This window comes from Callithrix jacchus, chromosome 1 (assembly GCF_049354715.1).
Source record: "Callithrix jacchus isolate 240 chromosome 1, calJac240_pri, whole genome shotgun sequence".
Taxonomy (NCBI): domain Eukaryota; kingdom Metazoa; phylum Chordata; class Mammalia; order Primates; family Cebidae; genus Callithrix; species Callithrix jacchus.
This window is the reverse complement of record NC_133502.1, coordinates 95076493-95104433: the sequence shown is the minus strand read 5'-3', so window position 1 is coordinate 95104433 and position 27941 is coordinate 95076493. Positions and strand designations below refer to the sequence as shown.

General features: G+C 39.9%; 1 protein-coding gene and 1 pseudogene across 6 annotated transcripts in view; both read left to right on the top strand.

Annotated features, from left to right (window-relative positions):
* The first annotated feature begins 1646 nt into the window (after positions 1 to 1646).
* CFAP95 (cilia and flagella associated protein 95) overlaps positions 1647 to 27941 on the top strand; it is a 118483-nt gene continuing 92188 nt past the window's right edge. For all 6 annotated transcript variants that reach the window (XR_008481116.2, XM_054254979.2, XM_035302769.3 and 3 more), the window contains exon 1: positions 1647 to 1867. Coding sequence is in view for 4 of the 6 variants with exons in the window: in XM_035302769.3 (XP_035158660.2) it covers positions 1716 to 1867 (152 nt within the window). In the remaining 2 variants the exon portion in view is untranslated. The remainder of the gene's footprint in view (positions 1868 to 27941) is intronic.
* LOC100389593 (small ribosomal subunit protein uS5 pseudogene) lies at positions 1875 to 4370 on the top strand (annotated as a pseudogene).

Here is a 27941-nt window from a genome sequence, read left to right as displayed (position 1 = left end):
TCGGCTCACCGCAACCTACGCCTCCTGGGTTCAGGCCATTCTCCTGCCTCAGCCTCCTGAGTAGCTGGGATTACAGGCACGCACCACCATACCCAGCTAATTTTTTGTATTTTTAGTAGAGATAGGGTTTCACCATGTTGACCAGGATGGTCTCGATCTCTTGACCTCGTGATCCACCCACCTCGGCCTCCCAAAGTGCTGGGATTACAGGCGTGAGCCACCGCGCCCAGCCCTAGTTTGAATTTTTATGTACCTGTTGTCTTCTTTGAGTAAGACATTTTGGCAAGTAAATCTAAGGTAATCAAACATAATGAACATTCGTTCGTTCAACACTGAAGGTATCTGTATTAAGGACTATGCTGGGTAAGTGAATGCAAGGACAATGTCCATTAATGCCCTTCAGGTACTTGACTAAGGCCAGGGAGGAGAGGAGGATTCTGATGTGTTGCATATTCTTTTCTTGGAAAGTTAAAAATGAAATAAGCATCTTTTCTTCTATAACACAGCTATCCAGTAACTCCTTGAAGGCATTGCTGTAATATTTTTGAAGTCTCCTTCCCACATATAACAGACAGCACAATAATGTGATGAATTTGTGTTTTCACAAAACATCAAAAAATTTCAATGAGGAGAACTTGACAAGGCCTGGGGATCAGAATGCCCAGAGTCCTAAACTGTACCTAGAGTCTTGCAACGTCATAGCCTGAAGAAACTGGCGATTCTTGTACCTACTCCACTTCGCGGTCCCATTCCCTCTTTCGTTTTTCAGAGGAAGAAACTAGTATTCAGAAAGATTGAGGGAGGATCTGTAACTGGAGCTAGGCTTTTTGATCCTCAAACTTTTTAGCCGATTTACTAGATAGGTTTGCTCCTCCTCTTTCGCAGGTAGGAAAGCTATATAAATGACATATTTTGGGTTTCAGGGGATGTTCTCTTGTTCCCTTTTAGTCAAACTTACTATAAATAACTTGTAAGCAGAAGGCGTGGTGGCAATGGATGATGAGCGGTAAAAAAGAACTTCTGCAAAGGCTGGGCGCTGCCTGTCATTCTAGCACTTTGGGAGACTGAGATGAGCGGATCACTTGAGGTCAGGAGTTTGAGATCAGCCTGGCAAACATGCTAAAGCCCCTTTCTACTAAAAATACAAAAATTAGCCGGGCGTAGTGGTGAGTGCCTCAGCTACTTGGGAGGCAGAGGCAAGAGAATCGCTTAAAACTGGGAGGCGGAGGTTGCAGTGAGCCGATCATGCCACTGCACTGCAGCCTGGAGACAGAGCAAGACTTCGTCTCAAAAACAAAACAAAAACAACAACAACAACAAAAAACCTTCTATAAAGACAGCCCAGACCCACTCGGGACTCAAGAATTTGCTATTCTTTTGGTCCTTAACTGACCCACCGCTCCCCCATAACTGCGCCCAGCCACTCAGGATTTGGCTGGTGGACAGGCGAAACTGCAGATCCCAGGATGCAGTTTCCCCTTTCATCGCCTTTGTAGCCCGGTCACTACCCTCTTTGCATTCTGGGAAACGTAGTTTCTTATCAGTAACAACTACGTCTAGGAAACGTTGGGCCGTCAGGTTGGAGGGATCCGCCCCTCCATTGGCCCCGCCCCAGGTTGCTTAGGAGATAAGAGACGCCGAATCTTGGTACTTGCGGTTGTGTCGGGCAGGACAGGTACACAGAGAACTCAGAGGTCTGTACCTCGAGGGCTGCCATGGAGAGCCTTGACAGATCTTTCCAAGACTGGTGCGACAGCAGGCAACACGGGTTAGAGATCGGACCCCTGGACTTGGTGGAGCGCAAAGGCTCCCTGACCCTCCGCTCCCATCACAAGAAATACTCGAAGCCGGTGTTGGTGTATTCCTGGTGAGCGAGGTCCCCCCAAGTTCCCGGGTACTGGGGGGAGGAAAGACAGGGGAGAGTATGGAACAAGAAAGGAAAGAAGAGTCATAGAGAGGGGATAGGAGTGGAGACGAGAGAGTAAACTGAAAAAAGAATGAAAAAAGTTGGGGAGAAAGGTAGAGAAAGAAGGAAAAGAGAAGAAAGGTGAGAAATAAAGAGATAAGACGAGAGAGGAGTTGGAAGGAGGAAAAGAAAGAAAAGGAAAATAAATATTTTTGAAGGAGAGATGGAGAGAGTGGGAGAGAGGGTTGGAGCAGGCAGGAGGAAATAGGAGAGCCTTCCAGGGGCAGCTCCCTAGCACACACTGGGCCGTTCAGCAGCCAAATCACCTGCCGCTTGAGGTTTTAGCTCATTTACACAGAGCAGGTGTGTATAAATATGGATTGCAAAGGGGATGCTCTCAGAGGCCTGGAAATCACATTTCTGAGATGGGAACTTACTCATAAAAGGGATTGTAGGCCAGGAGCACAGCAGGTGGGAGATGCCTGTTTAGAGGACCAGCCTCCAGGGCTGCCATTTCCTGGGCGCAGGGGGTACATGGAGTCATTTGAACGAGGCTCCTCATATTTCCTAGGCTACATTCAAGGACCGTTCTGGTCAGAGACTGCAAATTGCATCTCCCACTGGTTAAGGCCAACAGACATTGTTTGGCATGAGCTCTGTTTAATTTTTTTTTCCATTTTAATTAGTTGACCACATTTAAAACTAGGAGATTCACATATAAATCCAGAGTTACATCTTTGAAAATTTGGAAGTCCTGGCCAGAGAGGATTTTATTTCTCCTGGGAAATGAATGTATCAGAATGTATTTTCTCCTGGGAAATGAATGTATCAGAGCTGAGCACTAGCTATACCATAAGATGGGTGTTGTTCTGTCTTTAGGAACTTCCCTCATGTAAGTTCTTGCTTGGCCACAGGAAGCATTTGGTTTACTTGTTGTGCTTTAGACCTTGGCCTGGGAATTCACTTTCTCTTTAAGAAAAGAGATTTTGCTTCTTCTCCAATGAAACACCAAATGGTGGATGACGCCAGTGCCGGGGGGGGGAGGGGTGGGGCCCTGGGATGGGGAACCCCGGTGGCTTCCGCGGAGGTTTCAGCAGTGGCATCCGGGGCCGGGGTCGCGGCCGTGGACGCGGCCAGGGCCGAGGCCGCCAAGCTCGTGGAGGCAAAGCCGAGGATAAGGAGTGGATGCCTGTCACCAAGTTGGGCCGCCTGGTCAAAGACATGAAGATTAAATCTCTGGAGGAGATCTATCTCTTCTCTCTGCCCATCAAGGAATCTGAGATCATTGACTTTTTCCTGGGGGCCTCTCTCAAGGATGAGGTTTTGAAGATTATGCCGGTGCAGAAGCAGACCCGTGCTGGCCAGCGCACCAGGTTCAAGGGGTTTGTTGCTATTGGGGACTACAATGGTCACGTCGGTGTTAAGTGTTCCAAGGAGGTGGCCACTGCCATCCGTGGGGCCATCATGCTGGCCAAGCTCTCCATTGTCCCTGTGCACAGAGGCTACTGGGGGAACAAGATTGGCAAGCCCCACACTATCCCTTGCAAGGTGACAGGCCGCTATGGTTCTTTGCTGCGCCTCATCCCCGTGGCCAGGGGTACTGGCATCGTCTCAGCGCCTGTGCCCAAGAAGCTGCATATGATGGCTGGTATCGATGATTGCTACACCTCAGCTAGGGGCTGCACTGCCACCTTGGGCAACTTTGCCAAGCCCACCTTTGATGCCATCTCTAAGACTTACAACTACCTGACCCCCGATCTCTGGAAGGAGACTGTGTTCACCAAGTCTCCCTATCAGGAATTCACTGACCACCTTGTCAAGACCTACACCAGAGTCTCCGTGCAGAGGACCCAAGCTCCAGCTGTGGCTACAACATAGGGTTTTTATACAAGAAAAATAAAGTGAATTAACATTGAAAAAAAAAAAAGAAAGATTTTCTGGGGGCCAGTGGCCCGGTGCGGCTCAGCGCCCTGGGGTCCTGGAGCGCCAGGGTTTATAGTGTGCCCGCTGGGGAGGCGGCTGTAGCGGAGAGGCGTGCGGGATCTTTTCCAACCATATTTTGACAGTTAAGGGTCCGCTTCCTTTCTATACTGGGTCAGTGGTACATAGGAACATAATGATTTACCATGCAAGCTAATAGTTCTGGGTCGAGCACCATGCACGTTGTTCCAAAATTATGTGAAAGGTATTTCTTTAATTCTTTAAAATTAAGTGAGCTATTTGAAGTACATATAGCTAAAAAGAAAGAATAACTGAGAAATTGTGGAATTTTGAAACATTAATATTTTATGTTTAAAGCCATAATTTTCTAATATATCCAAATATAAGCTTAATATGTCCCTCTCAGATAAGCTTATGAATTAGTGCTTTCCTTTACTGGTCTTAAAGACACTGCCTTAATTTTTTCTTGTTTAACCAAAGTCTGAGCATTCTTTCTATGTTGAAATCACTGAAAAACTAATTTTAGTTAATGAACTAAAAAGAATATTGATTTTTTAAGAAACAGAAAAATACTACTTATTTTCTTTCTTAAATAACATTTTTTTCAAAAACTTCTGGCTGAAGTATAACATGCTTGTAGTCAAGGTAAATCTTGCCTTTCTCTTGTTCTTTATCTTTCTTTGTAGTTTAGGGGCTTGTATAAATAATGTCTTTCATTTTTATTAAGTGCCCAATTGACAGAACTTAATTTGAAGAAAGTGCCCTAATTTATTGACCACTTAAGAACTGCCTTTATTGGGATTTTTTTTTGTTCCTGCATCTCTTTGATGTTTGTTCAGTCTACTCATCCCTCTGAGTATGTGCAGTGGATAGCCGAGAGAGGGGAGGAGAGTGTGCTGTGCTCAGGATTGCCCTTCAGCCACTCAGCCAGAGATCCACAGGGGCAGCAAGGACAGTCGCACATTCTCGGACTTTCCTGCAAGAAACAAGAGGAGTAAGTTGTGAGTAATGTCAAGCTGGATATAGAATTGTCCTAAGGCAGTTGACCCCACTTTCCAACGTTTTCACTTTATTTGCCCCTCCTACATTTGCAGTAGGTTCCCTTTGGATCTGCAGCAATAATGACTTTATTTCTCTCTTGGTTAGGATTTATCACATAAAATCCTTTTATTATAAAACTAGGTATTCTAGTTACATAATAATGTAACTAAAGGAGACACTTAATAGAGAATTTTGTTTTTGCTGTCATATATGTCCATTTTGGAGACAGATATGATAGAACTAGAAGTTAAATTGCATTTCTGAAAGTTCCATTTAAACAAACTTCAAGTATCTTAATTATTTAACTTTCTGATCAAGGCATTGTAGCAAATATATAGTATCATTAAATCTATTAATTAAGAAAAAAAGAGATTTTTTGAAATTAAATATCACACTGACCAATAGCAACACTGTGATGTATAATCAGAAGAAAAGTGGGAACTTTTAGAACTTTTCAAATTCTTTCCCTTGAATTAACTTTCAATTGTCAAATGTAATTGACAATTGTAATTGTCAAATTTTAATTGTCAAATGTAATTGACAATAATTACATTTGGAGTAGCTGGAATATTTGGGAGAATTGGGAAGAAAAAAACGAAATGAAAAGAAGTCACAAATCTTGTCTACTTTATATTTTTGCTTTTGAAAGAAAAGGAATGATTTTTACTCAGCCCTAAGGCCAAGCCCTACTTCATCCCATTCATTCATGTAATATATGGGACACCTGCAGTTTCTGTCATGCAAACTTTCTAAAGCCTATTTCCTGCTTTCCAACAAGTTTACTTTTCTGCTTTTACTTCTCAACCCCAAAAACATCTCTCTTCCTCCTTTAAACTAAGTATGAGAGGTTATAAAGATTTGGAATCCAAAGCTGCACTGGAAAACAGAAAATCCTTTTTTAGCTTTATGTAGGGCTTACCTCAGCTCTCAAGCAAAACACTTAGCTCTTCTGTGATTCTGTTACCCCACAGGGATTTGAGTCATAATATAAATCACCACTAGAAGTTATTGTTAAAGAGAAAGACCTTTTGCAAAGGGACAGTGCTTCTGCTCTCTGTTGCACCACTATTGCTTTGAAAGTGCATTGTGACAGTTATAGACCTCAATGAAAACCACAGAAGAATATAAATGAGAAGGAGGTGAGGAACCTGGTGAAGAGAGAAGGGTAATGGAACACTGTAAGACATTCCAGCCACTGCTGAAAATATAGATGAATCTCATACATTGGTTTTAGAAGGAAGACTGGGGAATAGGAAGACTTAAATTCAACCCAACATACATTTGTGTGTCATGCACTTTGCTACATGTTGGGAACATAGAAATAAAAAAAACAGACCCAATGAGATATTTTGTGTAAAGCATTTAGCATAATTTCTGGAAAATTGTAAGCTGTCAATAATATAGGGTAGCTGTATGAGTCTGTTTTCACAATGCTATAAAGAAATACCTGAGACTGGGTAATTTATAAAGGAAAGAGGTTTAATTTCCTTACAATTCAGCAGGGCTGGGGAGGCTGCGGGAAACTTACAATCATGGTGGAAGGCAAAGGGAAAGCAAGTACCTTATTCAAAGGGCAGCAGGAGAGAGAAGGGTGAAGGAGGAACTTCCAAACACTGATAAAACTGTCCAATCACATGAGAACTCACTCACTATCATGAGAACAGGGGGGTAAATCTGTCCCCATGATCCAATCACCTTCCTTCCTTGACACATGGGGACTACAGGTCCCTCCCCATGTGGGGATTACAAATCAAGATGAGATTTGGGTGGGGACACATAGCCAAACCATATCATTGGCTAACACTATTGATTTAGCATAGCATAATGCTTAAAACTCAGGCTCTAGATTGGAATGCTAACTCTGTTGCTCTGTGTTGAGACAAGTGACTTGACTGCTCTGGGCTTATTTCTGCAATATAAAAGGGGGATGATAGGATTATTGTAAAATTAAATGAGGTATGATATGTGAAACACCCTTTAACACATGGCCTGTCACCACATATTAAGCACAGTAGAAGTTATACATATTAGGACATGGCCATTGACCTCAATGAACTCCATAGGGCAGTAAAGAAGAATAATATCAATAAATTCAGTATAATCTGATTTATGCAAAAAAGAAATGATTATAAAAAGTAAAGGTAATGGTGTAGTGAGGAGGGTAGTTCCTGAGCAGGGTTTTGAACAAAGCATAGGTACTCCACAGGTGGAAAAAAAAGAATAGGCAAATGCAGTGGAATAGTAAAGAACAGCCTCACAGGAAATAGAACTCTTTTTCAATAGTTGACAAATACAGTTAATCTTTATTATTTCTGGATTCTGTTTGTAAATTCACCTACTTGCTACAATTTATTTTTAAGTCAACATTAATACTTAATGCACTTTTGTGGTCATTTGTAGACATTCTCACAACAGCAAAAAAGGCAAAAAAAAAAAAAAAAAAAAAAAACAGTTGCCCAAAGTGCACGTTCCCAACTGAGGTCAAACAAAGCGATGCGCTGCCTTTTTGTTTCAGCTATCATACTGTAAACAAGTATCCTTTTCATGTTCTACTTAATGTTACCTTTTTTTTTTTTGCATTTTGTGCTTTTTGTTAGCAGTATGGTAAAATGGTCCCTAAGCATCATGCTAAGCACAAGAAGACTGTGACATGCCTTACAGAGGAAATGCATGTGTTAGAAAGCTCCATTCAGATTTAAATTATAGTGTGGTTGGCAGTGAGTTCAATGTTAATGAATCAACAATATACATTACATAAGGTGTTTTAAAACTGAAACACACAAAATACAAGGTTATGTCTTGATTGATTGACAAAAATATTGTGACCAGAGGCTCACAGGAACCTAAACTTGTGTGTCTGTATTTGCTAATTGAGCATTCAAGGTATAGAACATAAAGAGAGCAAGAACTGACTATCAAATGTGAGAAGCACTAGCATTTTCTGTGCTGACTGTATTGTTGGCATACTTGGTCTTCTGTGTCCAAGCAGTCACCAAGATCTGTCCTACAAAGCTGAATAAAATTCAGGTTGTGTAAAATGCTAAATGAACAATGTCATTGACTTATTTTTATGCATTTTGGCCATAATTGTTAGCTTTCTATTGATTTCTTTTATGACATTAAATGTTTATTAAATTTTAATATCTTTTATTAGTGTTTTTTAGTTAACTGATGAACACCTAATATCTATAAATACCGTTTGCATGACTTCTCAACTGAGTTTTCAGTCAGTGAAGTGACTGTACATATAGGTTCAAAATAAAATCTGTAACTGGGTGGAATTTTGGCTTTCCTCTGATTAAACAGTTCAAACATTTAGATTTTTTCCCTGTGTTTCTCTTTATCTGGGATGTGATATGAACAGATGTGTTTGACCTCATTACTCATATTAAAAACAGTTGTGTATAATAGAGATTATAAAGTACTATATCCAAAATCCTTATTAGGGGATATCTTTGGTCTGTTGCTGGGATAAAACATTGCCAAAGAGCCACCTCTTCCTTGCAACTGAAGTGGTTGATAGATAGAGCCATATCACCCTCATCACACCTTGATGCTTCTGCGTGAGAGATGTCTTTTCTAGGAATTATCTTACCCTCCTCATTCCTGTAGCATTTATGGAGCCATATCATCAGGTGATTCCATTAGAACTAAACTGAGGGGAAATATTTTCTGTTAGGGTATCTTCCCACTCATTGGAATGATGAAATACTCAGAACCACAATAATTTAGACTTATTCTTAACAAATTATCTCATGTGAGGCTAATTCTTATATTCATTCATTCATATTCATCTTTTCCTTGACTAAATTGACATCTGGTAACAAGTGATAATAATTTAAAGCAATACAAATTCATTGAAATCTCCATGGAGACAGTTCCTGCTCCGGTCTCCATGGTGACATTTAGTTTTAAAGACTCAGGTTAATTTTATGTATTTGTGATTTTAATTACTTTTCTTTCCTAACACAGCCCCAAATTAAAGAGTCTGGGAGTTTCACTTCCTGTCCCCTATAGGAAGAAACCACGAGAAAAAGAAAAAAGGGAAGAAATATGGTGATGTGGGGTAGGGAATTTTGTAGTTTTAAAGACTTCATACAAAATCATTTGGGCTAGGGCAATAAATTAGAATTAGAATTAAAGGGGGGAATCTTTCCATTAAGCTCTTCAGATTTCACCCTACTGCACTGTATGAACAGGAAGTTTATATGTATTTAAGGTACTTCACATTCACAAGAGCACCCAGTTCCAAGGCACCAGGGTATCAAGAGTTCACTTAAATAGAAAAGAGACTATCTGGATTTTCTAATTTGCTGTGTCATTCTTCCTCTATTTAATCAGTGATTTTCTCCAGTACTAACTTGGAAGCATTTAGAGTCCCTCCTGTCACTGGAGACCAAGCTTGAGTTACACAGATCCTTGCTAGCCAGCAATCCCATCTTTCTACATCTCTAACACACATTCGAGAACTAGGATAAAAAGCAAAGAAAAAAGTAATGAGGCCCCTTGGTAACCACATGCTTCAGCCTGTCCTTTTGCTGAAATCCACAAGGGCTTCTTTTCTATCAAGCCTTCATCTTTCTGCCTTTAATATAGATTCAGGTCTTCAATCATTAGCTCATTAACTCTTAACCTGTACACATTTTTAACAGTTCGATTCTGTGGTTTCCATGCAAACAGCATAAAATTTGACAAAGGAGAGAAGGGGCTTCAAAGGGGCTTTTTGGATATATAGTCAGAAGGGGGAAAGAAGGGTGAGCCTCAGGACAAGGGATAAGAATACAGTAGGTGCTCAATTAATTTTTCTCAAATAAATGAGCAAATGAGCAGGCAGAAAGAATAAAGACAAACCAAAAAAGGCACTGTAGGCTGGGGCCTTATATTTTAATGAGGCCTTGAGGTAAAAGACTATAGTACAAAATCCCCACTAAAACCAGGGCTTATTTTCACAGCCAAGCTCTTGATGCAATAGCGTAACATGGAAGTATGTTTGGACACCTCTGTAGAATGACCTTAGAAGGGCAAAACATATACTTCTGTCAAAATAGTAAAGCATTTTTAAATGGAAGCTAAGTTTGTGCTGTTCCTACTCCCAGTGTGTGCCATACCATCAAGAACTGACAGGTACTAATGAGGTTTTGAGTTAATATAGAGACAAATAATATTTACACTTTAAAGAGATATTTTTATTTCTCAACTCATACTTTAAAAAATCCAAATTATAATATCATGCAGGCATTTATGATGATGTAATAGTAGACTAAGAACATGGAAATATAGTCACTCTCTAGTGGGTAGCAGAATTAGAAATATGCACATAACTCAGATGCATATAATAAAATTTATTTTCCAAAACCAATCCTCAAACTTTTCAACTGTTGGTAACTAGAGAAAAATTCAAATATGCAGATTAAAACTTATCTCTGTCTTGTTGAGTTAAACAGCTTGTTTTAGGTTAAAATAGTCTCATTCAGAACAGTGCCCATTCTTCGAGTCCTTCCTCCTCCACCTTCTCTTTCCCCCACTACCATCTGTATGTGTAAGAAGGGCTGAGGTTATATGACGTTTTGGTGGGGGTAGAGGAGTGAGGCCTCCATGTCTATTGTAGGTCCTTGTCCTTGCTTGCCTCATCCTGGTCTGACTGCTGTCCTGCTGCTGCTGTATTTGTGGCTGATCCTGTTGGTTTGTTGAGGACTTGGTATCTCTGCCTCCAGATTTGATCCCACTTGGACTCTTGCAGGGGACTGCAGATAACTGTCAGGTTTGTCCTCCCATAGTCTCCAACTTAGGCTGGTCACCCTGCAGCCACAGTGGTGGGGACCTCAACCCTCAACGTGGTGACTTGCAGCTAGCCCACTGATACTCAACTCATCTTCCCTCTCAATGCTCTGGAGAGAGGACGAATGGATGCCTCGGTTTGCCCAGGATGGTTTACTCCCATTAGCCTGAGACTTATCAAAAGCCCTTCTTTTAGTTTCTTAAGTGTTCTTCAGAAGATTAATTACAAGGTCATCCTCCCTGTGGTATATTTGGGAGTTTCTAGGTCTTGTTGTTAATAAAAGTTTAAAGAATTTAAAAGGCCTTTTGTTTCTCAACAATGCCTGACTTTCAAGAAAATATCTCACTCAGAACTCAAACATTTCATTTTGTCATTCAGAGGTTATTCAACAATACTCCATTTTTCTTCAGATTTCTGCTGAGACAGTCCTAATTTGTCCTAAAGCAAATGTGGGTATCACTGATTTATTAGAGCAAAAGTTATTTTAAAGGGGGGCTCAGTAAAGAGAAGTACAAAGATTACTATTTGAAAATTTAATCTCATTAAGTATAAAAAAGCAACATGTACTAAAATTCTCTTTGGTTAAATATGTGTCTAGGCCAGTCACGGTGGCTCATACCTGTAATCGCAACACTTTGGGAAGCTAAGGTAAGAGGATTGCTTGAGCCCAGGTGCTCAAAACCAGCCTGGGCAGCATGGTGAAACCCAATCTGTACTGAAAAAAAAAAAAAGAATTAGCCGGGCATAGTGGCACATCCCTGTGGTCTAAGCTACTTGGGAGGCTGAGGTGGGAGGATCACTGGAGTCTGGGAGGCAGAGGTTGCAGTGAGCTAAGATTGAGCCACTGCACTTCTGTCTGGGTTACAGAGCTGGGTGACAAGCCCTGTTTCAATAAAATAAAATAAATGATTCTATATGCACTGAAAAGATATTTACCATATAACAAGATATTTATTACTGGATGGTGGATTTATGGATTATTTGTCATTTTCTTTTTTCTCTTTGCTACTTCTACATTTTCCATAACAAAAATGTATTTTCACAATAAGAATAAGTAAAATTACTTAAAATTTTTGATATCACTTTCTACAGCTTTTCCCTGGAAGTAAACATTCTCTAAAGGATCAGAATTTAGACATGATACTTCATTTCTTTCAGTGTCTGAGTCACTCTCCATGGTTTATTACGAGTCTTTTAAAAATATCTGTTTAATTGCTAGTTTGTGTTGGGTAGAAAGGATGATGTTATTCACATTCATTTGGTTTAACCACACTTTTATTCTCATCTGTGTTCTACAATGGTGGATCCTACGCCACGGTTATTTTTAATCTAGTCCTACATTCTCATTCCTCAACATACGCACATTACCTACAAATGCTTTTGGATGTAGTAGTCTTTTGGGGAAAGCACTATATTTTCTATTTTTCAAGACAAAAATCCAGGAGACTGCCTTCTTTTGCCCTGACTGCATTTTTCTTTCAATGCTATTTTCTTTTATGAAATTCTAATCAAATTCTTTTTCTGAAAACTAATAGTTATAGAATGATTGTGCCATGACCTTTGTGTGAAAGTTTGCTCAACTTAACTGGCATTTACAAAAATAAAATCGTTCTACATGCAAGATGAGCCCTGGTAAGGCAAAGTATATAGAAGAGGCATTTCACCATGCCGGCAAACTCAGATTAGGAAAGATCTTTGCTGTACAGAAGTACCGCTGCCTCAAGCCCACCCCCTACCCTTATGACCAACTCCTAACTGGGCTGTGGGAGACATTAGAATCCCCTCTTTGTTGTAATGCGATTGTAGTCTTTCCTCTCATAGACAGTCTAAAGTATTTTTTTTTTTACCAAGCTTGCTTTCTTTTACCTCACTGATGATCTCTTTCTAGGTAAGAGTGTTGTGGTTGGGGGAGGAAGTTAGAAGAATGTGGGGCTTAGTCACATTTTGATAAGGAGAGATTCACATTGAGAAGCCCAAATTAGGGCATCAGGGGGTTTCGTGGCACTCAAACTAGTATTGTTAGATAAACTTCTCTGAGTTTCCCTGGGAACCTATCCCCATTGGCACCATTTCCTGTATGTACTGGTCAGAACTCTTTTGGTTGCAAGTGCCTGATGGTCAGCTTGCCCTAGCCTAAAAAAACAGAATGAATTAACTCAGAATAATCCTGGATGGTTGATTACCAGGTGAGAATGTCAGGGGTAATCTGGGCCTTAAGAACAGCCGGAATGAGGGATCAAAATCCTACCAGGTCTCACTGTGTTTCCCTTCTCTCCTCTTTGTGGGTTTGCTTCATCTTATTGTGGAAGAGTGTGGGAAACATGGCTGCTGCAGTTCTGGAATGTATAACTTACATCTTCATCCCACAAAGAAAGGTTGGCTTTAAGGTATTTTCAGTTCTGGCTCAACAAATTACAGGCCATATGTCTTTCCCTGGGCTAAGTACCTGTTTAGAGTCATCTGACTGGGTGAAGGCAAATGGAACCATGGTAGCTCTCCAAGAGCAACGAACATGGAGAACGCACCCAGGAGAAGGAAGGAGTGCTGGGCTGGCGGTCCTAGAGAGAGCTACCATGGTGGAGAAGGAATACCAAATTCCAAACATCCAGTTTCACAGCAAAAGTCTAGAACATAACCCATTAGTATACTGGGAACTTCCTACAATTGATGCTATTTTGACTTTAAACTCCCTCCCCAGCCCACTTGTACCTACTCAGTGCAATTTTTAAAAATTGATCTTAGATATAATGGGCAGAAAACATAAATCTTGTGTAGAGATTAGATGAAACATATCTTTGCAGTTCTTTGCAAAAGTTATGAATAAATTTGAATACTCCTATTTGATTTTATTTTGTTAGAGGCAGGGTCTCGCTTTGTCACCCAGGCTGGAGTGCAGTGGCTCAATCATAGCTCTTGGTAACTTCAAACATCTGGACTCAAGTGATTCTTCTGCCTCAGTCTCTCAAGCAACTGGGACTATAGGTATGCACCATCATGCCTGACTAATTTTTAAAAAGTTTTTTTTTCTTTGGTAGAAATGAGGATCTTACTATAATACCCAGGCTGGTCTTGAACTCCTGGCCTCAAGTGATCCTCCCACCTTGGCTTCCCAAAGTGCTGGGATTACAGATGTGTGCCATTGCACCCAACCTTCTTAATGTGACACTAACCTTTTTTGCTGTTTCCTTGATTTCATTTGAAATACAATTATGTTTTAATTGTCATTAGTCACATCGTATATTTTCTTTATTTTTATTTAACTAAGTTGTAATGCATTAACAAAGAGAATTAATTGGCAGAAATATTATAATATGCTTCTTTGTTAAGCTATTATATCACCAATCAGATTGTTCCAGTTTCAATTAAATGGAAGAATTAATATAATACCATTTATTTATTGCAAAGTGAATTTCATTGCAAATAATTTAGAAAGTGATAGAAAAAACTATTTTGAAATTAAAACATGGGAATAAATAACTTGTCACAATTTTTTAAGTATGTGGAAAAACTCTGAATTGCTCAGCAAGGATCCAGAAGCATTAAATTAGCTTTTTTAAAAAAGCACTAGGCTTTTATTCACTACCTTCTTCCTAGATGAAGAGCACTTTTTTAAAATGACATTTATTAAAAGTATATTTATGAATCCATTGCTCTATTCCAGGCACTTTGCTGGGTTGGAAATTTGACAATGACTAAGACATTTTCCCTGTATTTAGGATGTCAGAGGTTACTGTGGGGCTGGAGGTGGGGAGGGTTACATCAGCAATTACAATGTACTGTGATATGTGCTGTGATTAGCGGTAAGCAGGGTGCTCAGGCAGCATCCAAGAGGAGCATTTAACTTAGGCCTGTTGGACCAGGGAAGCTTTCCAGAGGAGGTTCAGCTAGTCCCTAGGATCCCCAAGGAAAACTGAAGCATGGTGCATTAGTTTCCAAATGAGGGCAGTACTACCCTTTCCTGAAAAGTCTTTGGAATACATGCGGGCATATTTTGTGGCATAATGACTGATATCTCGTGATGCAGAGTGTGTGATTGTAAGAATTGTGACTCTTAATCATGGAGGTGACCACAGCATCTTAACAGCATTTATCCATCTATCTATATGAAGCCTAATTTACGTATCTGTAAACTATAATAACAGCTAGATGGGTGAGAATAGCAGAGCTGGCATGTATCTAGCATCAACACGTTAAAGTTAGCTAGATTGCATATGGCCATTTACAGCAAGAGTGTGAACAGCCACACTCCTAATAGATCCAGTAATAGATCCAGTCACAGAAAGGGAATTTCCCACTCAGTATTGTATAAGAACTCTAAGCCTTCAAAAATCAGTGGCACCTGCTCTCCTTGTAGGGATGCATACCCATAGGGCTACTGGGCCATGGCAGGCCGTCTCTCAGAGGTTAAGATATTGTGATCTCCCACCCAGCCCTCTAACAAGTAAGTAGTTGTTATGTCATAGAAAAATTTAGTCTGGAAAGATTGCATGGTTTTTTAATTTGAATTTGTCTTTGTGTGTAAAACAATCCTATAATAAACATAATTTGGAAATACTACTGGTTGGTTTCCACATATGCCAAAGTCAGTGTGGTGAATGTAATGTGCTAAGCCTTGCTCCTTGTCTCAGCTCTTGCCCATGTAGTTCTGACAAATGAGCAGGTCAAGGCATACCAAATATCCTGCTGGATTTTCAGGCACAAATAAGAATTTTTCCCCCACTAGTAATGTTTTGGGGCATAACTCTTAGCTCTGTGATAATTTACTCTATTTTCTCTTTAGAAATAGTCTATTTAGACTTTTTGTTTCCGCTGGGGGCAGTGTCAGAAAATAGTTTTTCTTAGAAAGTCATGTAAGTCATCTGGATTTCCATATATATTTGCATAGGTTATAGAAAGTAGTCTTTAATGATTAAGGTGTTTTTCTTCTATTTTGATGGTTATATCCTATTTTTAACAACTTTTAAGATATAATTCACATGCCTTAAAAATTACCCTTTAGCCTGTAATCCCAGCACTTTGGGAGGCCGAGGCGGGTGGATCACAAGGTCAAGAGATCGAGACCATCCTGGTCAACATGGTGAAACCCTGTCTCTACTAAAAAAATATACAAAAAAATTAGCTGGGCATGGTGGCGCGTGCCTGTAATCCCAGCTACTCAGGAGGCTGAGGCAGGAGAATTGCCTGAACCCAGGAGGCGGAGGTTGCCGTGAGCCGAGATCGTGCCATTGCACTCCAGCCTGGGTAACAAGCGCGAAACTCCGTCTCAAAAAAACAAAAACAAAAACAAAAATTACCCTTTAAAAGTGTATTTAATTCAATGGCTTTTAGTATTTACCAAGTTGTACATCTGATCACCACAGTCAATTTTAGAACATTTTTATTACCCCTGCAAAATAAATCCCACTCCCCTTATCCCTTACCCCAGACCTCTCCTAGCCCTCAGCCCTCGAGCCACAGACAACCACTAATTGATTTTCTGTCTGTATGGATTTGCCTATTCTGGGGATTTCACATAAATGGAATACACAACATATGGTCCTTGGTGACTTACATAATCTTTCAACGTTCATCTGTGTTGTAGCTTTTATCAATACTTTGTTTCTTTTTATTTCTTAATAATATTTCATTGTATAGATATTATAGCCCTCTATTTTGTTTTCTTGGTTTGTTAGGAGTTTGTCTATTTTGTTTCCTTCCTCATGTGTTTCTTGGCTCTCTTTTCTGTTTTCTAACTCACTTAATTGTTCTTTTATCTTGAACTATTCTACTTTTCTTATTTATTTTGGTTTGCTTGTTCTTTTATTATGCTTTTGCATTAGATGTTTCATTTATTTGCTTTTCTTCTTTCATGTTTAGTGATATAAATACTTAAAGCTTTGGATTTTTCCCTGGGTACCGCTTTAGCTATATCCTATGGATTTTTTTTTTTTTTTTTGAGACTAAGTTTCGCTCTTGTTACTCAGGCTGGAGTGCAATGGCGCGATCTTGGCTCACCGCAACTTCCGCCTCCTGGGTTCAAGCAATTCTCCTGCCTCAGCCTCCTGAGTAGCTGGGATTACAGGCACGTGCTACCACGCCCAGCTAATTTTTTGATTTTTAGTAGAGACAGGGTTTCACCATGTTGACCAGGATGTCTCGATCTTTTGACCTCGTGATCCACCTGCCTTGGCCTCCCAAAGTGCTGGGATTACAGGCGTGAGCCACCGCACCTGGCCTGGATTCTTATAAGTAGTGTTTTAATTTGTCTGTACTTTTAAGAAATTTGGCAATTTAATTTGCATTGATCTTTTTACTCAAGTGTTGTTTGATTAAGCATTTAAATATATCCAGATCAGAGAAGGATCTTTAAAAAATGTTGTTAATTTCTAGTTTTATTGCATAGTGGTCAGGAACTATCATTTATATTTTTCAAATATACTGAAAGATTTTATCTTAATTTTTATAAAAGTCCCATGTATACCAGAAGTTGTATTCTTTAGACAGGTCATAAATATCGTTTCACTCTTCTTTCCAACTGCAGTCTATGTTCACCCATCTACCCAAATGTTCACCCAAGGAAAAACCCAAATTTCCTCTAGTCATAGGTCAAAATCCAGGATCTGCTCATGTTATGCCATAGTTTCTCTACTAAGACAAGCTGTGGTCCTTCTTGGTTCAAAAACCTGTGGAAAAAATCTGGATTATTTATCCTCCCTATTTGATATACCCAATATACAGTTCAGTCTTGAACAACATGGCAGTTGGAGTGCTGGCCCAATGTGCAGTTGAAAATCTGCATATAACTTTTGACTCCCACAAAACTTCACTGCTAATAGCCCACTGTCAACTAGAAGCCTTGTCAACAGCATCAACAGTCAGTTAACACACATTTTATATGTTATGTGTATTATATACTGTATTCTCAGTGTAAAGTAAGCTAGAGAAAATAAAACATTGCTAAAAAAATCATAAGGAAGAAAAAATATATTCATGCCTTAAGTGGAAATGGATCATTGTAAAGGTCTTCATGTTGAGTAGGTTGTGTAGCTGAAGAGGAGGAGAAAGAGGAGAATTTGGTCTCTTGTCTCAGGTGGCAGATGAGGCAACAAGAAAGAGGTAGAAGAAGTGGAGGGGGAGGCAGAAGAAGCAGTCATACCTAGTGTAACTTTCATTGAAAAAAATCCCGGTGTAAGAGGACCTGCGCAGTTCAAACCATGTTCAAGAGTCAACTACACAGTGCTGGGACAGGATAAGTATAATAGGCACACCTACTCAGAAAGAAGAATAGCAGTGACAGAGCTGTCATTTGTCTGCAGTAAGCAGACATTTTCAGGAAGCTCTACACTGGTGTCAAGAATGCTCTTTGATGAAACCCTGATTCTGCTTTCAGGGAGGAGCTTCTCTTTGCTGTTGTTCTCTGTGGTCTTGGCTCTGCCCTGGTGTAATCTTTGCTTTTCCATTGTTCTACGCCTGCAGTGGGTATTGGACTACATGCATCTCCAGTGTTCGGCCCAATCGGTTCATTTTCTGTTCCCAGATGTTCGGGAGCCAAAGGATATTTTAAATATTGAACAGTCAAAGGATTTACAAATGTACTCCTGGCTTATTTGGAAGTTCAATTCTCAAAAACAGTACTTTTTTATTTATTTGAATTCAGTTTGTTCTAAATGCTGGTGATCTCACCCTCAATTCTTTCTAGATAAACCAGATAAACTTTTTAGACTTACTGTATTTCTTACTTTTTCTCTTTAGAACACCTTGAGTTTCACTTTGAAACTGTTGTTGTCACAGAAATCAGAAACCTTGGAATTTTCTGTTTGGCCATTTCCTTAATTAGATATTTGCTCTGTTAAACCAAGTTTATGGGAGGCCATTGTTTTGAACTAGCTTTCTGTGTTCGGCCCCAGCAGATCAGACCAAGCCAGAATGGAGTCACTTGTGCTAAGTGCCACATAATCAAAGTGAATTTTGAAACAGTCCAGTTTTCAAAAAAAACCCAGGAGATTGCAGTCTGTCTTAGTCATCCTAATAAGGAAGTCCCCTTTGTTTTAAAGCTATAAGGACAGAAACTTTTGAAATAGCCAATCCACTTTTTGTTCTCTTTTTCTTCCTATAAAGTCAACCTCCTCTGCTTAGCTCATTCTGTTTTCCAGAATGAGTTGTTGCCAGATACTAGAATCATGAATAAAAGCCAAGTCAATCTTTAAATTTGTTGAAATTTTATCTTTTGACAGCTCTAATGTATTTTATTTGCTAGGAGGGCCTAACAATAGGATGAACTTGGCTGCAAAGCAGAACTTTAAGGGACCTTTGTCCCCAAAGAGTCTTTGTCAGTTTTCTCTCTTACAGTTTGGGATCTAAAAGTTTGTGGCTCTTTTAACATTTCAAGGCCCCAAATTTTGGAATCACTCATTTCTGCTGAATTTCTTCTTGAAATCCAGTCAATTACTTCCTGAATTCATCTCATTCTCCTTTTTAAATACCTTGGAAAACACAGCCAATAGCAATTCACACACAAAACTAACAGTTTTCCAATTTCTTTTTCAATCTCAGAAGGTACATGATTTGACTTCTCACTTGCTCTAGCTATAAGTGTTTGGCCTTTCCAGTTTCCTATTTTCTTCTGTCTGGCTTTTGGCCAATGCCACACACACACACACACACACACATATATTTAATTTTTGTGATAGCAGCACCACCCATAGCCCACTTTTAATACTAATTTCTATGTGAGATTAGGCTAAACTTAATCTGTGATAACAAAGAGCCCGCCCCGCCCCCCTGCCGCTGCTGGCAGATTCTGGTGAGTAATACATGAAGGTTGGTTCTCTATTCATACAATGTCTGTTGTAGGTTTTTGGTGGAAGGTGGGCACTCTTCCACACAGATACTTAGAGAATCAGTTTGACTGAGGCTCCATCATCTGAAAAGTCATTTATTGCTCTGCAAGGAAAAGAAAGAGTTGAACATTTTATAAAAGCTTTCACTGCCTTAGCCCAGAAATGACACATATCATTTCTGTGTATATTCATTTTATTGGCCAGAACTAGTCAAATGGCCTTACTAACTGCAAGTGCTTGGAATTTTCACCTCCTGTATTCCCAGGAAAGAAGGATAAATTATATTGGTGAACACAATGTCTATTCCGGCTAGAAGACTTTTTTTTGTAAAACCCCCTTCCTAGGATGGGCTTTGGAGCTCCCTGTAGCCCTGAAGTTATTGAGCCTCTAAACCCAAAGCCATTACCCATGTATAACATTGGTAAACATCCTAAGGGAGTAGGTCTGGTGTTCTAAAGTTCTAATTACCTTGCCGGTTCCAACTTTCACCCAAAAAATTCTCCATTAATGTCCGATACATTAAAAGTATGTGATATTCTTATTTACATGCCATTATCTCTATCTCTCTATCTCTCTCTCTCTACACACACGCACACACACACACACATTTTTTTGAGATGGAGTCTCACTTCGTCACCCAGGTTAGAGTTCAGTGGTGTGATCTCGGTTCACTGCAACCTCTGCTTCCGAGTTCAAGCCTCCCTAGTAGCTGGGATTTACAGGCGTGAAACTTTTTGTATTTTAGTAGAGATGGGGTTTTGCCATGTTGTCCAGGCTGGTCTCGAACTCTTGACCTCAAGCAATCCACCTGCCTTGTTCTCCCAAAGTGCCGGGATTACAGGCATGAGCTACCATGCCTGGCTAACACACACACACACACACACACACACACACACACACACACACATATATAAAATATTTAATCTAACATTTTTCATTGTTTCTGGTGAAAGAGTTTGTCTGTGCAGCTGCAGGAAATGTAACTTGGTTTGCACTCTGAGAGGTCCCACATCTGGGCAATCTTGTTGATCTCTTCTCAGCACTTCTACTTGGCCTCAGCTGGACTCTGGCTGCTTCTAGTAGCCCTTGTACATGTTAAAATCTGGGAATGATAACTTGTGATTTTTGCCAAAACTTTATTTGCTTTTAATTGTTTCAATTCCTTCACTATTTTTGAATGATTTCTAGAAGGAAAGGGGACAATGTGCGTATGTGTAGTTATGTTCATTATGGAAATCTGTTTTAATTTTAGGTTCTATTCCTGAAGAAAAACTTACTTGTTTTCTAATGTAAATGAAACAAATTGTTCTGAAACCAAAAGATCTTGTATTATTTACTCAATATGCAGAGTTCATGGAATCACTAAGTGTGATTTAAAATATATCTTAAGGTGACATAATGCAATCTTTTGATGTTATTCTGGAATAATTTTTCAGACTATTGGAATAGTAGCTTACACAAGTATTTGAGTGTTTTTTTTGCTTTTTGTTTTGGAGGAGGTGGGCTGATCTCCATTTCACTCCATGGCAGATATACCGCCAAGGTGTTTTCGGACTACAGTACTTATAATGTAAAGTACCCCTTAAAAACTCCCTCTTTAGTCCTGCTTTTCACAACCCAGTGTCTTCAGCCAGCTATTGCAAGTTGTTTTGGAGGAGAGGATCAAGAAAACTCAGAAGTGCCCTAGGGTTTGAACATAATAGAGATCCGGTTGTCTAAACATAGGGTGACAGAATGTTCTCATCCTGGTTTGATCATGACAGTCCCATTTTTTACCACTCTTGGTGTACTTTGCACTTTATTTCCCTCTAAAAGTATCCCAGGTTGGATTATCAACTGTAGTGTTGCCCTATTTTATACATGTCCCTTCGGCGGTTTTCAAAGTCATGTGTTTGGCAGTTAATCGGACTGACAACATTTATTTAACATTTAAACTGTTACAATAGACAAAGCTTCCAACTGTTGTGTTCCTTTTGTTTCCTTTCAATATTCTCCATAGGGCCTCCTGTTTTTGAAGATTTTCTATGAAGAAAATTCATAATAATGATAGATCTTATTTACACACCACTCAATATAAGCTGAGTGAAAGATGACTTCACTTATCTGTCTCTGTCAAATGGTTTCCTTTTGAGTGCAGTTAAGTTTCAAATTTTGTGGTTTCATGGTTATGGATGCACAGATCACATACAGCATGAGACACACTGAAAAACAAAGTCTTTCTTCATAAGTCTGAAATGTCACAAATTTTCCCAAAACCATAAAATTTTCTTTATGATTCTGCAAAAACACTTAAAAGTCTTCATTTGTCAGTTGGAGGGCTATGCCACCGAATAACACTGCCTTGGCATGTAAATCATTTGCCCATGAAATCTTCGAAGAGGATTGTCAAATGTCTCTTTGCAGTCTTTGATTCTATCAGTTTTATGCTTCTAATGTGTTAGGGAATATAGCTGACTCTCAAGGGTAATTTTCTGTTAAAGTTCTAGACAGCAGATGATTATAAAAATCTAACAGAAAAAGTATCTTTTGCTTCTCGTTTGGACTAGATTTACAACAGAAAATACAATAGCATGGTTGTGAACTACATTAATAATTATAAAATTTAAAATTAATATATTCTGCCATCTGGAGTCTTAACATTTTAAACATCTTTGAAATCCGCAAAGAAAAGTGTGTTACTTGTCAAGTAACCAGAAGCTAGAATTCAGCTCAGATTTTCATTGTTCTCATGTCAGATATTGCTCAGATTTAAACCCCTTTGCAATTAGTGTTATACATATGTATGTTGAGAGTTTTCTCATTCAGCAAGTAGAGTTATAATTCCTCTGGAGACAAGTTAGCATTGCAAAGGACTAGCATATCTATATGCATAATTACTCCCTCTTTATGTGTGCTTTTGCAGACTGAACCGGGACACTCTTCATATTTATGGACACCTTTGAAAGCCTTTGCTTTCAGCATTTGTATTAAGGTGACAGTAACAAAATATAAGAACATTCATTTAATCAATCAATCAGTCAATCACTTAAGATTTAATAAGCATTTACAATATGTCATACCGAGATCACAAAGATGAATAAAAAATTATTCCTGTGTCTAAGAAGCTTTCAGTCAAATGAGAAGGCTGATATGTGAATGAATAATTATAAAACTATGTGAAAGGTGGGGCAGTGTCAAAGATGCTGGTTCCTTTGCAACCTCCCACTTCCCCTGTCCCACATAAACACACAATCACAGAAACCCGAGAGTGTAACCTGGTTCCTTTCCTGTGAGAAGAATCCTATGACCTAACCCCAGCCTCTCCTCCACTGACAGGGAGCTGGGTCAGGGTGAGGGAGCTGCAGGGACCTTCCTGATCTGCACCTCTGGACTCCAGTTTGTTCAGTCCTGCAACTCAATGTAGCAAGTTTTTCAGATACCTAAGTCTATTCCGTTTGAAGGACTGCGAGGTGGTTTTTACTGATTGTTGGTGTTAGAGGCCTTCTGATGAAAGGTGATAGATGATTATTTTATTGTGAATGTTCTTGTCAAAACAAAAGGTTGGCAGCTTTGTGTTGGCCCCATCCATTCCGGGGGAAAGTTTGGCTGCTCCATGAAGTACTTAGGTTTGGGAACCACTGAGAGTCTGGGATGCAGCTGTTCTCTAGTGCTTTCTCAACCTTGTTGCTATTGACATTTTGGGCAGGATACTTCTCTCTGGTTGGGAGCGGTCCTGTGCGTTTCAGGATGTTTAGCAGCATCGCTGTCCTCTACCCGCTAGACACTGGTAGCACCCTCCTCCTTAGAAATAATACCCAAAAATGTGTCCAGGGACTGCCAAGAGTCTGCATTGTCTCTGGGGTGGGAGCGGGGTCCACAAATTGATCCCCTTCTCTAACCAGATTGAAAACTACTGGTCTAGAGCAATATTTTTTTACAACCCATTAATGTATTGTTAACTCAATTTAGTAGATTGATAATAGCATAAAAAATATAAGAGAATAAAAAGTATCCAAATTCCTATGAGGGTAGAGACTGTTTTGTCAAATTTTGGCTTCAGTTATTATTTTTCTTTGAGAAAGAGTCTCACTTTGTTATCCAGCCTACAGTGCAGTTGCATGATCTCAGCTTACTGCAACCTCTGCTCCCCTGGTTCAAGTGATTCTCATGCCTCAGCCACCTGAGGAGCTGGGCTTACAGGCATCCAGCACCACAACCAGCTGACTTTTGTATTTTTAGTAGACACAGGGTTTCACCATGTTGGCCAGGCTTGTCTGAACTCCTGACCTCAAGTGATCCACCTACGTCAGCCTCCTGAAGTGCTGGGATTACAGGCATAAGCCACTGTGTCTGGCCAAATTTTGGTTTCAATTTTATGCATGGAATTACGTATACATCTGGATTAAGATGTATCATATTTTGGCTGGGTCCTGTGGCTCATGCCTGTAATCCCAGCCCTTTGGGAGGCTGAGGTGGGTGGATCACCTGAGGTCAGGAGTTTGAGACCAGCCTGGCCAACATGGTGAAACCCCATCTCTACTAAAAATACAGAAAATTAGCCAGAAGCAGTAGTGCGTGCCTGTAATCCCAGTTCCTCAGGTGGCTGAGGCAGGAGAATCACTTGATCCCAGAAGGCGGTGGTTGCAGTGAGCTGACATTGCTCCATTGCACTCCAGCATGGGCAACAAGAGCAAAACTCCTTCTTAAAAAAAAGATGTATCATTTTTCTTACTGGGGACTATAGTCAAAGAGTTTGAAAGTTACTGCTGTAGAGGTATTCTAAATTCTATTTTAGTACATTTATTTATTTTTCTCATGAGGAATTTTCCATTGCAACAAATGAAAAATCATGGCAAGTCATTTGATGACTAAACAAGGTAGCAAGGAGAATGAGGCTATATGAAATATGCGTGATTCCACCTTGATTATTTATATATATTTTAATCACAGAAAAGCTATAAGACTTAGTTTTGACAAAGTGTTTAAAAATACCCAACTAAATCCTATTGTAGATATTATCATTATACTTAATAACATTTTACATTTATATCTCACCTTTCATTTGAGACTCTCAATCTATTGATTCATTTATTTCCTCAGTTTATGATTCTCAGCTCATCTCAGGAAATCTGGGGCACGGGCCACTGTTCCCCTAACATAATAAGGTCAGAGAATTAATTTAGTCTCCTATTTCCTTTAGAAAGTCTTAATCATTTTATATATGATAAATGTATATTATGGAGAGCGTATATAGTAAAGATATATTTTATATGTTATTTGGGTCTATGTATACTATAATTCATACAGTATATTTTATACATTTTATAATTTTTCAACATGTATATTTCTCTCTGCTAGGCTGGCAGTCTCATGGGAGTAGGCGCAGATTCTAGGCTGTGAATCTCTCAGAGTCCTGCAGGCTGTGGGCACAGCATCGTGGGCAGCCAGCAGACATGAGCAAATGCCAGTTACAGTAGCTTAGTCCCCCAAAGAAGTACCTTCATTATGGATTCGTGGTTTTACTGCTAGGCTTTTGGCTGCTGTCTAAGGTTGCTATATGAAAAAAGAACATATCTGCATGTTTTGTAAGAATCTAGTTATGATGAAACTTAAAGTATATGGTGAAATGATTAAGGCCACATACTGACTTTCATGGACCATAAATAGCTTCACTTTCTTGGGCCCCTTCTTCCATTAAAAGAAAGTTAAAAATAATAGTTTTATTGATGCTGTAAAGACAGGTGTGATCCAAGCTGGATTTATATTCTAATTTCTAATTTAAAAGTAATTATTTTTATAGGCCTCTAGAAGCATTATGAGCTCTGTGCCTTCTTCAGTGTCTAATAAAGAGGTGGGCCCTGGGGCAAATAAGCTGAAATATTACTGGTATGTTTCCTCTTCATTTGTGTGCTGCTGTAGGAACATACTGTGGTTTTATTGCCTCAGGAAAGAATGACCCAGCGGGTAACAAAAGAGCAAATTATTGGATTTGGAGTTCAGAAACTTGGGTCTTAGCATAAGCCTGATAGATCTGGGAGCTTGAAGAGCCAGGCCACCCTGTTCCTCAGCAAGTGAAGAATTCATGGACAAAAAAAGGAGAAGGCCAGAGAAGAAGCTGAGAATGTTTAAATTTGTCTGGGATTCTGAATTTGAGTTAAGATTTTGGAAATCCTGGAGCCAGATGGGACCTGTATTAGTCTGTTCTCACGCTGCTAATAAAGACATACCAGAGAATGGGTAATTTATAAAATTTACAATCATAGTAGAAAGCAAATGATGAGCAAAGTCATGTCTTACATGGCCCCAGGCAAGAAAGAGCTTGTGTAGGGAAATTCCACTTTATAAAACCATCAGATCTGGTGAGACTTATTCACTATCACGAGAACAGCATGGGAAAGACCCACCCCCATGAATCAATTACTTCCCAAAGGATCCCTCCCATGGCACATGGGAATTATGGGTGCTACAATTCAAGATGAGATTTGTGTGGGGGCATAGCCAAACCATATCAGAACCTGTTATCACTTCTCCCCATCACACCCTATTCCCAGGGTAATATTCTCAGAACTGTTGAAGGCTGGGGCTCCCAGTGTCCTCCAAGCCCAGAGTGCTGGAGAGATGAAAAACTATTTGTTGTGTCTGACATAACCCAGGGATGGTGCCTGGGTTTCCAGGAACCCAGATGGAGAGAGACACTAGAAGGTATCTGGTGGGCTAGAGAGTGGCAACCTTGTGGCAGAGCACCAGTCTACCTAGGAGTCTGCATGGCAAGGCCAGGAGGATGAAGACCTGCATGGATCCCTAAGGGAGGACCGCAGGGGAAGGCGATTGTTTCTATAGATGTAAGCAAGAAGTGATAGCAACAAAGATGGATTCTTGGCATTGTGGCACCACACAAACCCCTCAGAACTGGAAGAAATCCAGAACTGACCATATTCAGATTTTTCCACTTGGCAAAATGACAGGTTGGAAGAAAAATTAAGTTCAATTATGGCAAATGAAATTCCAATGTATACCAGATTTTGGACCCCTATAAGTATTCATTATACATAGATGTTTATGATGCTTTACAGCACATGAAGGATTTTCTGCTTTTTAAAATTTTAATTCATATTAAGATCTTCAAAGGTATTTTTATTATTTCTGTCCTCATTTTATACATGTGAAAATGGAAGCACTGAAAGGTTAAGTGACTTGCCCAAGGTCACACAGCTAAGACCTTGTTGAGCAATGACTCAGACCATGGCCCTGTTCACTCTACCGCTCCTGGTGCTTGTGTTGTCCAATATCCCCACTGGGGACCTAAATGAAAACTTCCTATTAGGCTCTCCTAAAATGCTGGTAGGTTACCAAAAACCATTTAGTGTTCTGTACTTTGACACTCAGATGTGAGGAGAGAAGAGGGCTCAGGTGTGGTGTTCTGCCTGCTGTCCAACCCGGGGCTCCCTGGCTGCTTACTCACCCTTTTAATCAAGATGTTTGATTCTACTACAGAGCTCTGTTGTCATACTCAGAGGCAGGGAGGGAGGGATGTTAATGGGAATGTAGTGGAGGGGCTGAGCCCCAGTCCAGCAGGGGTGGGGAAGAGGATCAGGTCCTAAAGGGCCTCATTACTTGGATGCCCTTTGGATTGGGTACTCAATCTTAGTTAAGGGAAGCAATTCTGCTTCTCCAGCTTTGTACCTACACTTACCGTCTTGTAGATTTTTCTTCTTTTTGTGTCTCTCTATCTAGACTGCAAGCAACTTAAAGACAGGAACTCCATCAGACTTGCTTTCCACCGCATCCCCTACATCTGCCAAAGTGCCTGGCATGTAGTATTAATTTTAAAACATTTGTGGAATAAACAAATGGCTGGATGATTGAATTCTTGGGCACTTGAGTGTCCCCTAAAGAATTCTAGCCCTAGGCTGGGCACGGTGGCTCACGCCTGTAATCCCAGCACTTTGGGAGGCTGAGGCGGGTGGATCACGAGGTCAAGAGATCAAGACCATCCTGGTCAACATGGTGAAACCCCATCTCTACTAAAAATACAAAAAATTAGCTGGGCATGGTGGTGCGTGCCTGTAATCCCAGCTACTAAGGAGGCTGAGGCAGGAGAATTTCTTGAACCCAGGAGGTGGAGGTTGGGGTGATCGCGACCTCTGATATCGTGCCATTGCACTACAGCCTGGGAAACAAGAGTGAAACCCTGTCTCAAAAAAAAAAAAAAAAAAAAAAAAAAAAAAAAAAAAAAAAAAAAAGAAAAGAAGAAGAAGAAAAAAGAATTCTAGCTCTGTATCCTTAAAGCAAGTTACCTTCTGAGAGATGCTTAGTCTTAGCTTTCTGTATTTCACTCAAGGAAGCTCTATTAAAAATAGCTACTTCAGTCGCCAGCCACTTCTGCTGCTTTTTCCTTTTCTAGCCCCAAATCTCCTTCTTCCTTCTTCCCTCTTCCCTCTTCCCTCCTTCCTCTCCCTCTCCCTCTTCATTTTCT